Source organism: Muscardinus avellanarius (genome assembly GCF_963383645.1).
Source record: "Muscardinus avellanarius genome assembly, chromosome: 11".
NCBI classification, from domain to species: domain Eukaryota; kingdom Metazoa; phylum Chordata; class Mammalia; order Rodentia; family Gliridae; genus Muscardinus; species Muscardinus avellanarius.
In genome coordinates this window covers 93,335,494-93,351,377 of record NC_137797.1, presented here as the reverse complement: position 1 = coordinate 93,351,377, position 15,884 = coordinate 93,335,494, and the positions used below count along the sequence as shown (strand labels likewise).

The 15,884-nt window shown below is 43.2% G+C and overlaps 1 protein-coding gene across 1 annotated transcript in view; it reads left to right on the top strand.

Annotated features, from left to right (window-relative positions):
- Positions 1-7,428: 7,428 nt before the first annotated feature.
- The window catches only part of KDM5A (lysine demethylase 5A), a gene marked incomplete at both ends in the record, with an annotated part of 106,640 nt that continues 98,184 nt past the window's right edge, over positions 7,429-15,884 (top strand). Inside the window, 3 exons of the mRNA XM_080706696.1 lie at positions 7,429-7,593; positions 12,088-12,165; positions 14,884-15,006. Coding sequence (XP_080562822.1) covers positions 7,429-7,593; positions 12,088-12,165; positions 14,884-15,006 — 366 coding nt within the window. The remainder of the gene's footprint in view (positions 7,594-12,087; positions 12,166-14,883; positions 15,007-15,884) is intronic.

Sequence of the window (15,884 nt, the reverse complement as noted above, 5' to 3'; positions counted from 1 at the left end):
CTATCCGAATGCAGAGGTTCTGGGCACCTTCGGTTAAAGCTTGTTCACTACTTTGCTTTTTACAAAAAAAATGTTGCAGAAATGCAGTGCATTATCAAGGAATGGACCGCAGGAGTACTTCAGCATATAATTTACAAGTTTGTCTCAAGAAGGTGGAGGTTCTAAACACGTTTTTTCTTCAATGACCTGGTGGCAGAGGGTCCGGGAAGGACGTAGGTTTAATTTTTCCAGCCAGGCAGATGGTGTAGTGTGTGTGTGTTACTGGGGATTGAACCCAGGGGCATCCTACCAATGAGCTACAACCCGAGACCTATTTTTTTATTTATTATTTACTTTTGTGGGTCTGGGAATGGACCCCAGGGGCATTTGACCTCAGAGCTACACCCCTTGCCCTATTTTTTATTCTTTATTTTGAAACAGTATCTCGCTAAGTTGTGGAGGGCCTCACTACTAAGTAGTCAACCTCCATCCTCAGGTCTCAGCCTCATGAATGCTGGGATTACAAGTGTGCGTCACCACGCCCGGCATATTATTATTATTATTATTATTATTATTATTATTACTACTACAGTACTGGGAATGGAATACTGGGGAATTCTACTTCCAAGCTACACCCCCAGTTCTTTTTATTCTTTAGTTTGAAACGGGTTTCACTAGCTGAGGCTGTCTGCAAACCGCGAATCTCCTAAGCCTCCCAAATACTGGGGTTACAAGTGTAGGCTACCATGCCTGGCTTCTTTATTTTTATTTTTATTTTTATTTGTGGTACTGGGGGTGGAACCCAGTGGTTTTTCTACCTCTGGGCTATATTCCTAGACCTATTTTATATTTCATTTGGAAATAGGGTCTAAGTTGCTGAGAGCCTCATTAAGTAACTGAGGCTGGCTTTGAACCTGTGCGATCCTCTTGTCTCGGCCTAAAAGAAAAATAAAAGGCTAGGTTGTTTTATTTGTATGTGGTACTGGGAATTGAACCTAGGGGCATTCTACCTCTGAGCTCTTCAGCCCCACTCTTCTTTCTTTCTTTCTTTCTTTCTTTCTTTCTTTCTTTCTTTCTTTCTTTCTTTCTTTCTTTCTTCAGTCCTGGGAATGGAACCCAGGGGCATTCTACCTCCGAGCTAAACCCCAGCCCTATTTTGTATTCTTTATTTTGAAACAGGGTCTCACTGAGTTACAAAAGGCCTAAGTAGCCAAGGCTGTCTGCAAACCAGAAGGCTCCTGTCTCAGCCCCCCTGAATGCTAGGGTTACAAGTGTACGCCACCACACAGAGTTTAGACTCGGGTATTTTATTTCTTTTTTAATTTTATTTATTTATTTATTTAATTATTATTATTATTATTTTTTTTGGTGGCACTGGGGTTCCTGGAAGCCCTTCTACCTCCGGGCTACACTCCCAGACCTATTTTATATTTTTGAAACAGGGTCTCTTATGCCAGTGCGGCTGGCTTCGAACCTGCGAGATCCTCCTGTCTCCGCCTCCCAAGCGCGGGGATTACAAGCGTGCGCCACCATGCCCGGCTAGACTCAGGTATTTTAAAGGTGACTCTACAGTTTCAAAATTAATCTCATTCCACTCCTCAAAATGGTCTTATTACCACTTTAGTCTAATGACCTCTACAATATTTATTATAATATAGTCATCTAAAATACCTGAAAAAAAAATCCGTAAACCTTTTGAAATAGTTCATCCACCCGGTCCTCTTTCACTAAAATAGGAGCCATACAAAGATCTGAAAGGAAAGAGTGTTGTCTGGCCAGATCGAGAATAGATTTTTTTACTTCATTTTCCAGTTTAATTATCAAGGTCTGGTGTGAACGACATACTGAATATCACAGTTGTGGTAAAAGAGGCCCAAATTTTTGAGCTCTTAATGAGACTGAGAAACAGTTAATGTGATTTAACTTAATATACAAGGCTAGTTTTATTTTTCTAATTTGTGTGTGTGTGTGTGTGTGTGTGTGTGTGTGTGTGTGTGTGAGTCTGGGGATGGAACCCAGGGGCATTTGACCTCCGAGCCACACCCCCAGCCCTATCTTTTATTCTTTATTTTGAAACTGGGTCTCACTGAGTCGCAGAGGGCCTAAGTAGTTGAGGCTGGCCACGAACCGAGATCCTCCTGTCTCAGCCTCCCAAATGTCGGGATTACAAGCATGCGCCACCACACCCAGCTAGGCTAGTTTTATTTTTTTATTTATTTACTTTTTTGTGGTAATGGGATGTTCCAGGGGCATTACCTCCAAGCTACATCGCCAGCCCTTTTTTTTTTTATTCTTTTTTTTTTTTGGAAACAAGGTCTCACTGAGTTGCAAAGCGCTAAGTTGCTGAGATTGTCTTTGAACCGTGATCCTCGTCTCAACCTCCCAAATGCTGGGATTACAAGCGTGCACCACCACGCCCAGTTTACAGGGCTAGTTTTAAATCATCATTATAGCCGGACGTAGTGGCACACGCTTGTAATCCCAGCATTTGGGAGGCTGAGACCCGATGATTGTGGTTCACGGACAGCCTCAGCTACTTAATGAGGCCCTCTGCAACTCAGTGAGACCCTGTTTTAAAATAAAAGAATAAAAAAGTGGGCAGGGGGTGTAGCTCGGAGGTCAAGTGCCTCTGGGTTCCATCACCAGACTCGAAAAAAAAATCATCATCATAACTGCTTGCAGTGGGTTATGCCTTCCTGTGTCCATACTTCTTTGCAGTGTCACTCCATCAAGAAATGGAAACGAGGAGCCTAATTTAAACCCTAATTTTATTAGGTTCTCTGGGAAAACAAACCAAAAGGATTTGAGATTTCTTCTTAAGGAATTGGCTCAACATTATAGAGGCTAAGAAGTTGAACATTTGCAGGATGGCTTGGCAGGCTGGAGGCTAACAAAAAGTTAATGCCACAGTTCATGCCCAAAGATTGGCAGAACTCCTTCTTGCTAAGGGGTCAATGTTTTGTTCTCTTCAGCTCATCAATTGTTTGGATGAAGCCACTTACTTTATGGAGGGCAATTAAGTTTTCTCATTTAAATGTTAATCTCATCATCAAATATCCTAACAGAAACATCCAGATTATCTGACCACATATCAGGGCACTGTGGTTCAGACAAAATGACATGTAAAATTAACCATCGTACTAGTCAAGCTGTAGCTGTCAGATAAGTGTAACTACAGGAGTGACCCCAGGTGAGGCCATGAAAACATACAAAATTGTAAGTAAATCATTTTTATTTTCAGTCAGTAAGTTTTGAGGTGGTTTGCTACACAGCAAAAGGTGACTGAAACAGAACCATTTCCTATGAGTGTTTGTGTTTGGGGTTTAGGCTGGTGGGTATGGTAACTGGGCACTAACTTTTATGGGTGCTATAATCAAATGGAGGGTATGTACACCACTCCCAGTACAGTCTCAAATAAAACATAGTACATGTATATGTAAGAAATTGGTTTGAATCTGATTTATTTATTTTTGGTACAAGGTATTGAACTCAGGGACATTTTACTTCTGAGCCACATCCCGACCCTTTTTCTTTTCTTTTTTTTTTTTCCTTTTTTGTTACTGGGCATGGAACCCAGGGGCATTCTACCTCTGAGCTAAACCCCCAGTCCTATTTTTTTTTAATTCTTTATTTTGAAACAGGGTCTCATTGAGTTGCAAAAGGCTTTACTAAGTAGCTGAGGCTGTTCTCGAACCACAATCCTCCTGTCTCGGCCTCTCAAATGCTGGAATTATAAGCATGCACCACCAGCCCGGGTATCTTTTGTTTTTGAAACGGAGACTCACTATGTTGCTGAGGACTGGGACTGGCCTCAAACCTGTACTCCTCCCATCTAAGACTCCTAAATATTGGGATTTTAGGTGTGCACCACCATATCCAGCTATTTATTTGTTTTATTTTTGGTGCTGGGGATTGAACCCAGGGACATTCTACTTCCAAACTATACTTCCAGCCCTTTGTACCTTTTATTTTGAAACAGGTTCTAAGAGTCTGGCTTCTAAACTGCAATCTTCCTGCCTCACTTTTCCAAGTACTGGGATTACAGGCATGCGCCACCATACTTGGCCCAAATTTATTGGGTGAATCTATTTATTAATCCCCTATACACCAAGATTTACTTTTCTAGGAATTGGAGAAACAGTGGTCAATAAGGCAGACAATGCCCCTGCCTTTGTTTAGCTTATAGTCTGAGGAATAAAGGCAATTAAGCAATTTCCAAACGTTTGACAGAGAGCCAGTGTGGTAGCACACGCTTGTGATCCCAGCATTCAGGAGACTGAGAAAGGAGGATTGCCTCAGCTACTTAGTGAGACCCTGTTTCTAAACAGTTAGGCTGGGTGTGGTGGCGCACGCTTGAAATTCCAGCATTCAGGAGGCTGAGACAGGAGGATTGTGGTTCACAGCCAGCCTCAGCTACTTAGTGAGGCCCTCTACAACTTAGACCCTGTTTCAAAATAGAGAATAAAAAATAGGGCAGGGGGTGTAGCTCTGAGGTTGAATCCCCCTGGGTTCCACCTCCAGACCCACACAATAAATAAATAAAGAGTTAAAAATGGGGCTGGGGGTGTAGGTCAGAGGTAGAATGCCCCTGGGTTCCATCCCCAGTAACCCCCCCCCCAAAAAAAAAAAAAGTTTGACAGGAACTTTGAGAATTAGGGAAATCTTTCAAGAGGAAGTGATATTTAATTAGATGGAGTATTAAGTAGAAAGGAGATACATGAAACTGCAGGGATAAGACTGGGTCAAAAGAGTACAAAAATGCTCCAGAGGAAATAACCTGTGAAGGATCAGAGGTAAGAAAAGGGTAGTATGTTAAGGGCATCACAAATTCTGTAGATTACATGAAAAAGCAGAAGAAGTGAAGTTGAAGAATAAGGCAGCATATAGTAAAACAAAAACTTGGAGTTAATTTGGACATAAAAATTGACAAAATGAATTCTGGGTTTTAGACAAAGTAATCCAATTATGTTCTAAGTGGAGAAGGATTTGAGAGGGGAAAGGAACTAAGCTGTTATACTAAAGATCAGAGAGAATTTAAATTAGGATCTTGGGCCAGGCATGGTGGCGCATGCTTGTAATCCTTGTGCTTGGGAGGCTGAGACAGGAGGATCGCTCGGGTTCCAAGCCAGCCTCAACTACTTAGTGAGGCTCTCAGCAACTTAGTGAGACCCTGTTTCCAAATAAAATATAAAATAGGTCTGGGAGTGTAGCCCGGAGGTAGAAAGCCTCTGGGTTCCACCCCCAGTACCACCAAAAAAAAAAAAAAGTATCTTGGTAAGAGGATGGAGAAACATGGGTAAACTTTTTAGGCCAATTCATTCTCATTCTCTCTCTCTCTCTCTCTCTCTCTCTGTACTGGGGATGGAACCTAAAGGCATTCTAGCTTTGAGATATACCTCAACCCTATTTTTTATTTTGAAACGGGGTCTCTCACTGAGTTGCAAAGGGCGTAAGTAGTACCTGAGGCTTTCTCTGAACCACAGTCCTCCTGTCTCAGCCTCCCGAAGCGTGCGCCACCATAATACCATTGATCATGGGAAATAAGGGAGCAGGAAGTATTAGGATTATGTCTTAATTTTTTTGCTCAGGCAACTGAGTAGATGAAGTCCAATAATGATTTCAAGGGATTCTGAGCTGAGGAAGTGCAGTTGTCCAGTAGTCAGCTATATATTCCGCCCGTAACCCAGGAGGTAGGTGCGGGATGGGAAAAAAGATGTGGGGATTATCAACCTAAATTTGGTATTTTCAGTCCTGGTAGTGGTAGAGATTTCCTGGGAATATCTATATTTGAAAACAGGAGGTAGGCCGGGCGTGGTGGCGCACGCTTGTAATCCCCGCGCTTGGGAGGCGGAAACAGGAGGATTGCGCAGGTTCGAAGCCAGCCGAGCTGGTGTAAGAGACCCTGTTTAAAAAAAAAAAAAAAAAAAAAAAAAAAAAAGGTCTGGGAGCGTAGCCCAGAGGTAGAAGGGCTTTCAGGAACCCCAATACCACCAAAAAAAAAAAAAAAAAAAAAGAAAGTAGGAAGAACTTTCTGCTCTTCTCCATTGTAGTAATACTAAATATTATGAACTATCCTTTCCCAGTTTCTTTCTTTTTTTTTTTTTGCAGTATTGAGGATGGAACCCAGGGGCATTCTACTTCCAAGCTACACTCCAAGCCCTATTTTTTATTCTTTACTTTGAAACAGGATCTCACTCTAAGTAGCTGAGGCTATCCGCGAAGCACAATCCTCCTGTCTCAGCCTCCCAAATGCTGGGATGCCAAGCGTGCGCTACTACGCCGGGCTTTCCGCTCTCCTCTTCAGTCCTCTGTTACTTTCCACTGTCTGGAGGAAGTGCGAAATGGTCACTGGCACGGAGAGTGTGTGACACGCAGGTTCAGAACAGTTAACACAGTTTTTTATAGCAAACTAAAAAAGGGTTCACACATACGGGTGCCGGAGGGAGCTGGCTGCTGTTGAAATGAGATGATGTGGACTGTCAACTCCTAAAAAACAAGGTTAAGAGTGGCTGTTTCAGCCGGGCGTGGTGGCGCAGGTTTGTAATCCCAGCATTCGGGAGGCTGAGACCTGAGGATCGCGGTTCGCGGACAGCCTCCGCTCCTTAGTGAGGCCCTCTGCAACTCAGTGAGACCCTGTTTCCAAATAAAGAATAAAAGACAGGGCTGGGGTGTAGCTCGGAGATAGAATGCCCCTGGGTTCCATCCCCAGGCCCGAAAAAAAAAAGTGATTATTTCCCGTGTGGGATGAATGCAGTTCCTAGGTGCGGGCTAAAGCCAGCCCTCAGGATAGCAGTCAAAGGAAGAAAAAAAAAAAAAAAAGGAGGCAGAGACAGAGGATGAGAGATGCTGGAAAGCGTAGTTACTTGGTCAAATGCAGACCAGCGGACTAAAACGAGCCACGGAGAAACTGCGACTGGGCGGGTGGCGGCGCCGGGCCGGCTTGTTTTCGAGTCCTTTAATACACAAAGGGGAAGCGGACGCTCCTCACCGGAAGCTCCTCACCGGAAGCACAACCTTTGCCCCCGGCCGCGCACATTCCTCCGCGCCGGAAGCGCGCTCCGCTGCCGGGCCGCTGCAGGAGGCCGGGCCCCCGCGGGGCCGTCCTGGGGCCGCCGGGCCGCCAGCCCTCGGGCGAGCCAGCGGAGAGCCAGCCGCGCCGGCTGCCGCGCGGGGCGGAGGGAGAGGTGGAGGGCGGACGGCGCGGAGGGATTCTGTCGCCGCCGCGCGGAGGGATTTGACTGCGCGTCAACTTCCGGAAAAGTCCTGGCCCCGGGAGGAAAAGCTCTGAGGAAACAATAACAAACGACTGAGGGGAGCTCCTGGGCCTCGCTGACGAACGGCTCGCGCCCGGGAAGATGCGCTGCGGCCCCCGTCAGGGAACGTGAAAGGGTCGGGCCCCGGCCAGCCTCTCTCCGCCGCCTTCCCCTCGGGGCTCTCCCGGCTGGAGCCATGGCGGGCGTGGGCCCGGGGGGCTACGCGGCGGAGTTCGTGCCGCCCCCGGAGTGCCCGGTCTTCGAGCCCAGCTGGGAGGAGTTCACAGACCCGCTCAGCTTCATCGGCCGCATCCGGCCTCTAGCCGAGAAAACCGGCATCTGCAAAATCCGACCGCCCAAGGTACCGGAGTCTGTGAGGAAGACAAGGGAAGGGAGAATGGGAGTGGATACGCTCGGCGAAGCCCTGCTTCGCAGGTCCTCTCGAGTGTACGCTCCGCCATGGCCCAACACCTGGAGGCTTCGTGTCGGGATGTTTTGGGCTTGGTTTCTCCTGCGGTCTTAAGTCGGCACACCTGAACGCGAGAGAACGGTGGCCCTGGGGGCATTTTCCGCCCAGAGTCTGGGACCTGATACTTTTCTCTGGATCGGGAGCCAGGGTAACAAAAGGCTTCAGGCCTTTCGTTGGCCGGTAAGGTGTTTGAAGTGTTATGACCTGACACGCCCTGCTCCCTTGTACAGCTCTCCTGCTTCGATGGTAGAAACTGCCCATGTGTCAGAATCCAAGTCCTGCCATGCTTAGCTTATTAAGCACTCGCAGGCCACCTCTCGGAGCTACTAGGGTTTCTGGAAAGGTAATCGGAGCTCTTGTTGTCCCCCAGAATGGAATCACTAGACAAGAACTCCAGGCTAATGACTGCTGCGATGAAAAAGTCTTCCCGGGGGATCAGAAAGAGCATCAATTATTTTAAAGTTTAGAGGTTTAGGAAGAATTGTTCAGTAATGAAGTTAACGTTAAGGGAGACGTTGAAATCTCTAGATACAAGGGACTATAGAGCAAAGACTTTAGAATTGCCATTATTGTAAATAACTAGGTTTGTCTAAATGTTGGGTAATTATAATCCTCAGTCTTTTAGGTGAGGAAAGCTGATACTACTCGTTGAATGAGTCGAATTAATGTCCTAAAAAGTTCAATGATATGCTCAAGGTCAAAAGGGTTTTCTACCCATCAGACAGTGCTTTCCAAACAATGTTGTTGAACAAATCTGCACCATGGTTAACTGGATGTTTATTAAAACGGAGATACCCACTGGGTGTGCTGATACATGCTCGTAATCCCAGTATTTGGGAGGCTGAGACAAGAGGATCAGAATTAAAAAAAGAACTAGGGGTGTAGCTCAGAGGTAGAATGCTTCTGGGCTCAATACCCAATACAAAAAAAAAAAAAAAAAAAAAAAACCGAAAGAAAAAAAAAAGAAAAAGCAGATACGTAAGTCTTATTAAGGGACCAGGAATGTACATCAGGTTTTTAGCATTTGCCAGCAGGTGCAAACTCTGGATTGAATCTCCCATACTTAAAAAAAAAAAAAATTACCTAATACTGACTGAACTTTACGCATTGAAATTTTTCCTAAACCACATTTTCTTCATTAGAAATTCTATTGAAGCGTCCTTTTGGGATAAAAAAAAAAGCTGTGTATTTACTCTAAAAGATTGAAATACTTATATAATGATACTTATTAGAAATAAATCTCACAAGTAGTTTAATTTTAATATTGGCAGATTTCTTTGGTTTCCAGGACAAGTACTTTTTTTTTTTTTTTTGGTGGCACAGGGGATGGAACCCAGAGGCTTTCTACCTACAGGCTATACTCCCAGACTTTTTTTATATTTTATTAGAAACAGGGTCTCACTAAGTTGCTGAGAGCCTCACTAAGTAGCGGAGGCTGGCTTCGAACCTGTGCGATCCTCCTGTCTCAGCCTCCCAAGCGGGGGGATTACAAGCGTGTGCCACCATGCCCGGCTTCAAGTACTTTTTTTTGTTGTTGTTCCTTTTGGTGTCCTTAAATGGATTTAACTCTTGTTTAGGCCAAATAAAACTATGTTAGCTAGAACACCACTTCGAATATGTGATCTAATTTTTAGCTATGTCCTTAGTGTATATCCTTACTTAAATCCTATATGTTCTTGTTTTGTGGATTTTTTTACTTAAAAAAATAATTTGGTAGTTGGTCGTGGTGGCGCTCACTTGTAATCTCGGTACTTAGGAGGCTGAGACAGGAGGATTGCAGGTTTGGGGCCAGCCTCAGCTACTTAGTGAGGTCTTCCACAATTTGGTGAGACCCTGTTTCAAAATAAAGAATAAAAAGCCGGGTGGTGGTTTACACTTGTAATCCCAGCATTCAGAGGCTGAGACCTGAGGATCGCGGTTCTCCGACAGCCTCAACTACTTAGTGAGGCCCTCTGCGACTTAGTGAGACCCTGTTTCAAATTAAAGGAAAAAAAAACTAGAGCAGGGGGTGTAGTTTAGAGGTAGAATGCCCCTGGGTTCAATCCCCAGTACTGTGAAAAAGAAAAAAAGAAAAGAAAAAAAAATTGGTACTTTGGAGGCTGACATAGAAGAATTGCAGGTTGGAGGCCAGTCTCAGCTACTTAGTGAGGCTGTCTAAAACTTAGTGAAACTATGTTTCAAAATAAAGAATAAAAAATTTAGGGCTGGAGGTGTAGCTCAGAGGTAGAATGCCCCTGTGTTTAATCCCCAGTTCTGGGGGAAAAAAAATTGGGTGCTCAGAAGCTGGGCTTCCATCAAAACATTTGTAACATAAAACTATAAAGGGCATATATTTATAAATTAAAATTACCTAAATACATAATTATTTTATTTTTTCAAAATTGGCATTTCCTTATGTTGTCTAGGCTACTCAAACTTCTGGGTTCAAGGTATTCTGCCTCAGCCTTCTGAGTAGCTGGGACTAATAGGCAAGAGCTATCCTAACTGACTCATCAATACTTTTTAAGAAATATCTTTCTCCTCTTTCTCATGGAGAAACAAATCTTTTTTTTTTTTTTTTTTTTTGGGTGGTACTGGGGATAGAACCCAGAGGCTTTCTACCTCTGGGCTATACTCCCAGACCTGTTTTATACTTTATTTGGAAACAGGGTCTTACCAAGTTGCTGAGATCCTCACTAAGTAGCTGAGGCTGGCCTTGAACCTGTGCGATCCTCCTGTCTTAGCCTCCCAAGCGCGGGGGCTACAAGTGTGCGCCACCATGCCTGGCTTGCTTTTTTTTTTTTTTTTTTTTTTTAAGGTGGTAGGAATTATATCCAGGGTCTCCCACATGCTAAGCAAGTACTCCACTGAACTACATTCCCAAGCTTCTCTAAAGATTTCTTTTAGATTTTATCTTTTTTTCTTTCATATATTTCCTTTTTAATTAATTTGATAAGCCTGTATGCTTACTGGGCCCTTTTTGTTTGTTTGTCTTACTACTGGGGATAGAACTCAGGGGCATTCTATCTCTGAGCTACACCCCTATCCCTTTTATTTTTTATTTTGAAATAGGTCTTACTATATTGCTGAGGGTCTCACTAAGTTGCTGAAGCTGTCCTTGAACCTGCTATCCTCCTGTCTCAGTCTCCCAAGTACTTGGATCACAAGCATGTACCACCACACCTAGACTTGGACACTGTTTGATGGTACGTGAACTCTGCATTTTGTTTGAGCAACTTGGGAGTTATGTACTAGCTGGGTGTGGTGGCGCACGCTTGTAATCCTAGCATTCTGGAGGCTGAAACAAGAAGATCTTGGTTTGCAGATAGCCTCAGCTAACTTAGGCCCTCTGGAACTCAATGAGACCCTGTTTCAAAATAAAGAATGAAAAATAGGCTGGGGGTGTAGCTCAGAGGTAGAATGCCTCTGAGTTCAATCCTCAGTACCGAAAAAAAAAAGTTATGTAGAATTGGTGAGATTTAAAGATTTTTTAATATCAAAATTAAAGCTGTAAGCTAGGTGTGCTGTTGTAGGCTTGCAATCCCAGCCTTAGCTATTTAGCAAGGCTCTCAGCCAAAAGGGAGATCCTATTTTCATATAAATAAAATTGTGCTGGGGGGTGTGGCTCAGAGGTAAAATTCCTCTGGGTTCAATCCCAGGTACCAAAAAAAAAAAAAAAAAAAGGCAAAAATCTGGACCCAAGTGTGATGATGCATGCTTGTAATCTCAGTATTTGATTTGGGAACCTGAGACAGGAGGATCATAGGTTCAAGGACAGCTTCAGCAAGTAGTGAGACTCATCAATCTAGTAAGACCTGTTTCAAAATAAAAAATAAAATAAAAATGGGGTTGGAGTAGTATAGCTCAGAAATAGAATGCCTCTGATTTCAATCCTCAGTACCCCCCACCCTCCAAAAAAAAAGTTAAAGCTCTGTGAAAAATATTCTTTTTGTCCCTACAAAGAAGACTTAGAATGCTAATCTGTTGTTATCATGATTTGTGGCAACTTATACCATGAACTTTTTTTTTTTTTTTTTTTTGGTACTGGGGATTTAACCCAGGGTCATTCTATTCTGAGATGTAACACCAGCCCTATTTTTTATTTTTATTTTAAATCAGGGTCTTGGTAGGTTGATGAGAGTCTCAGTACTTGCTGACACTGTCCTCAAATTCATGATCTTCCTGACTTAGCCTCCTAAATACTAGGATTACAGACATGTGCCACCAAGCTCAGCTTTACACCATGAATTGAGAGAATAAATAATGCATTCCTTGCTCTTCTTTGTTTAGTGCTGGGGATTGTTTTCAGTCTCATGTGCTGGGCAAGTGGCCTACCACTGAGCCACATCCCTTATCCATACCACTGTGTTGAAGGAAGAAAAAAAATTGTGTATTCTTTCTGTTTAGGATTGGCAACCTCCATTTGCATGTGAAGTAAAAAGCTTTCGTTTCACTCCAAGAGTCCAGCGCCTAAATGAACTTGAGGTGAGTATTATATTACCATTTTTACGTTATGGTTCTTTATGGAAGGGCTCTAGGTAGAGATTAGGGGGCAGAGATTGTGTTGATTGGAATTGAATAGAAGAGCTGCTTGATGTTTGGACGAAGTGTTTGATTTTTTTTGTGGTACTGGGGATTAAATCTAGGGGCAATCTAACTGAATTATACCTCTAGCCTTTTTTATTTTTTGTTTTGAAACAGGGTCTCACTAAATTGCTGAGACTGTCCTTGAACCTGCAGTCCTCCTGCCTCAGCCTCCCAAATGCTGGGATTACAGATGTGTGCTACCATGCTTGCCTTGAAGTGTCTGATTTTTTTAAAAGATTGTTGAGAGTCACTACAATTTTTCCAGTTAACCACGATTATGGGAAATTATTTCTTACCATAATTTTCATAGTGGAAATATCCAAAACTTAGTTTCAGAGACCTGGAATCTTTTTTTTTTTTTTTTTTTTTTGGTGGTTCTAGGAATTAAATCCAGGGGCATTCTACCTCTGAGCTACATACCCAGGTTTTTTTATTTTTGTTTTGAAACAGGGTCTTGCTAAGTTACCACGTGCTAGCCTTGAACCTACAATTCTCTTGTCTCAGTTTTCCAAGGACTGGGATAATAGGCATATGCCTCTGAGTCTGTATGAGACCTAGAATTCTTAAATTCCACTTTTTTCCAGTATTTATTGTTCTACTTTTTAAAAAAATAATCTTAGAATATTTCTGTCTCTTGTGGTCCTTAGAGAATTGGCTTTTAAGTTTTATAAAAAACCTGGTTTTCAACCCAGATATATGCTTAGGCTGTCCGAGAACTGATTCTCTCCGGTCTCGGCCTTCCGAATGCTGGGATTACAAGTGTGCGCCACCACGCTTGGCTGAGACCGTTTCACTATAAAAATAAAATAGGGCTAGAGGTGGAACTCAGAGGTAGAATGCTTCTTGGTTCAGACTCTAGCACCAAAAAATACAAACATTAAAAAACGATGAAGCCTAGTGTGGTTGCGCATGCTTGTAATCCCAGCACTTGGGAGGCTGAGACAGGAGGATCGCATAGGTTTGAAGCCAGCCTCAGCTACTTAATGAGGCTATCAGCAAGTTAATGAGACCCTGTTTCCAAATAAAACATAAAATAGGACTGCAGGTATAGCCCGGAGGTAGAAAGCTCCCAGGTCCATCCCCACTATTTTACACACACACACACACACACACACACACACACACACACACACACACACGCACACGATAGAAACTGAGCCAGGTGTGGTGTCACATGCTGTAATCCCTGCATTTGGGAGGCCGAGGATTGCAGTTTGGGGACAGCCTCAGCTACTTAGAGAGGCCCTTTGCAACTCAGTGAGACCGTTTTAAAATAAAGAATAAAAAAATAGGTCTGAATGTGTAACTCGAAGGTAGACTGCCCCCGAGTTCCATTCCTAGTACTGCAAAAAAAAATAACTAACTAAATAAAATAAAAAAGAATAAAAAAAGGGCTGTATGCTAGATTTTCATAAGATTCTTTAGTGTACTTATGGAAACTATTTGAGAATATAAAAGGGAATCTTTGATAGCTTTTTTCATTTTTTTTTTTTTTTTCTTTTTGTGGTACTGGGGGTGGGACCCAGAGGCTTTCTACCTCTGGGCTATACTCCCAGACTTATTTTATATTTTATTTGGAAATAGGGTCTCCCTAAGTTGCTGAGAGCCTCACTCAGTAGCCGAGGCTGGCTTCAAACCTGTGTGGTCCTCCCTTCTCAGTCTCCCAAGTGCTGGGATTACAAGAGTGCACCACCACGCCCGGCTGAATTTTTGATAATTTTATACTCAGTTTTTTAAAATTTATTTTTTGGTGGTACTGGGGTTCCTGGAAACCCTTCTACCTGCGGGCTATATTCCCAGACCTATTTTATATTTTTTTTATTTGGAAACAGGGTCTCTTAAGCCAGCGAGGCTGGCTTCGAACCTGTGCGATCCTCCTATCTCTGCCTCCCAAGTACAGGGATTACAAGTATGTGCCACCACGCCCGGCGTTATACTCAGGTTTTTATCCCTCTCCCAGATGCTTCTAACACATTTGTTTTCTGAGATTTTTTTTTTTTTCCGGGTCTGGGGATGGAACCCAGGGGCATTCGACCTCCGAGCTACACCCCCTGCCCAATTTTTTTTATTCTTTATTTTGAAACTGGGTCTCACTGAGTTGCAGAGGGCCTCACTAGGTAGCTGAGGCTGTCCGCGAACTGGGATCCTCTGGTCTTAGTCTCCCAAATGCTGGGATTACAAGCGTGCGCCACCACTCCTGGCCTCAGCCTTATATTTTATTCTTTATTTTGAAACAGGGTCTCACTGAGTTGCGAAGGGCTTCACTAAGTGGCTGAGGCTGTCTGCTAACGGCAATCCTCCAATTTCAGCCTCCCGAATGCTGGGATTACAAGCGTAAGCCACCACCCCTGGCTTGCCTCAGCTTTCTGAGGAACTAAGGTTAAAGATGTGTGCCTGTGCCACTGTGCCTGGCTTAGAGTAACTTGTTTTTGTCTTAGTGAATAAAGCTTATTAGAAGTATTTTGCCTCTTTACTATTGGCTTTTTTAAAATGAGTTTGACTAAGTAAAATGAAATCTTTGAATTGGTTTAGGGAAATGAGCACCTTTAGTATGTAAGACTCATTCACTTTTTTCAATCTTAACAGTTCTTGTTTTTATCTGTATCTTAATCTTAGGCAATGACTAGAGTAAGACTGGACTTCTTGGATCAACTGGCAAAATTTTGGGAACTTCAAGGATCTACTTTGAAGATCCCTGTGGTGGAGAGAAAAATCTTGGATCTATATGCTTTGAGCAAGGTGAGACTTGTACTTAGTTTAGAAATTGAGCAGAGGGGATGGGATGTAGCTCAGGGGTAGAGTGCATGCTTAGTATATGCTAGGCCCTGGTTTTGTTCCCCAACATCTCATTCTGAGACAGAAATTGAGCAGAGTTTTGTAAATTTGTGAAATTAAGAATTTCCAATAAAACTGGTGGGAAACATTGCTTCCAGTGTAGGATTTGTTTGGCAGTAAAATGTACATATATAAGTGGAAACATCTCTTAAGTTATCTTTATTTGATTTGATTTTATTTTATTTTTGTGTATGTGGTACTGGGGATTGAACCCCAGGGGTGTTTTACCTCTGAGCTATACCCCTAGCTCTATTTGATTTTTTAATTTTGAAACAGGGTCTCACTAAGTTGTGGAGGGTCTCATGAATTTGCTAAGACTGTAAACCCATGATCATCCTTTCTTAGCCTCTCAAGTATTGGTATTACAGGCTTGTGCCACTATGAGTGGCTTAAGTTATCTTTAAAAGCTGTTGTACAAGCCAGGTGTTGTGGTGCACGCTTGTATTCCCAGCACTTGAGAGCCTGAGACAGGAGGATCGTAGAGGTTAAAAGCAGCCTCAGTTACTTAGTGAGGCTCTTGGCAACTTAGTGAGACCCTGTTACCAAATAAAGTATAAAAAAATAGGTCTGGGAGTATAGCCTGGAGGTAGAAAAGCCCCTGGCTTCCACCCTCAGTACCACAAATTAAAAAAAGATGTTTTATCCCAGGTCCTTGTGAGGCTGAGGCAGGAGGATCACAGGTTCAAGACCAGTCTAGCAACTTAGTAAGACCTTGTCTCAAATAAAAAATAAAAGGGGCTAGGAATGTAGCTCCATGGTAGAGCCTTCCGTGTTCAATCCTC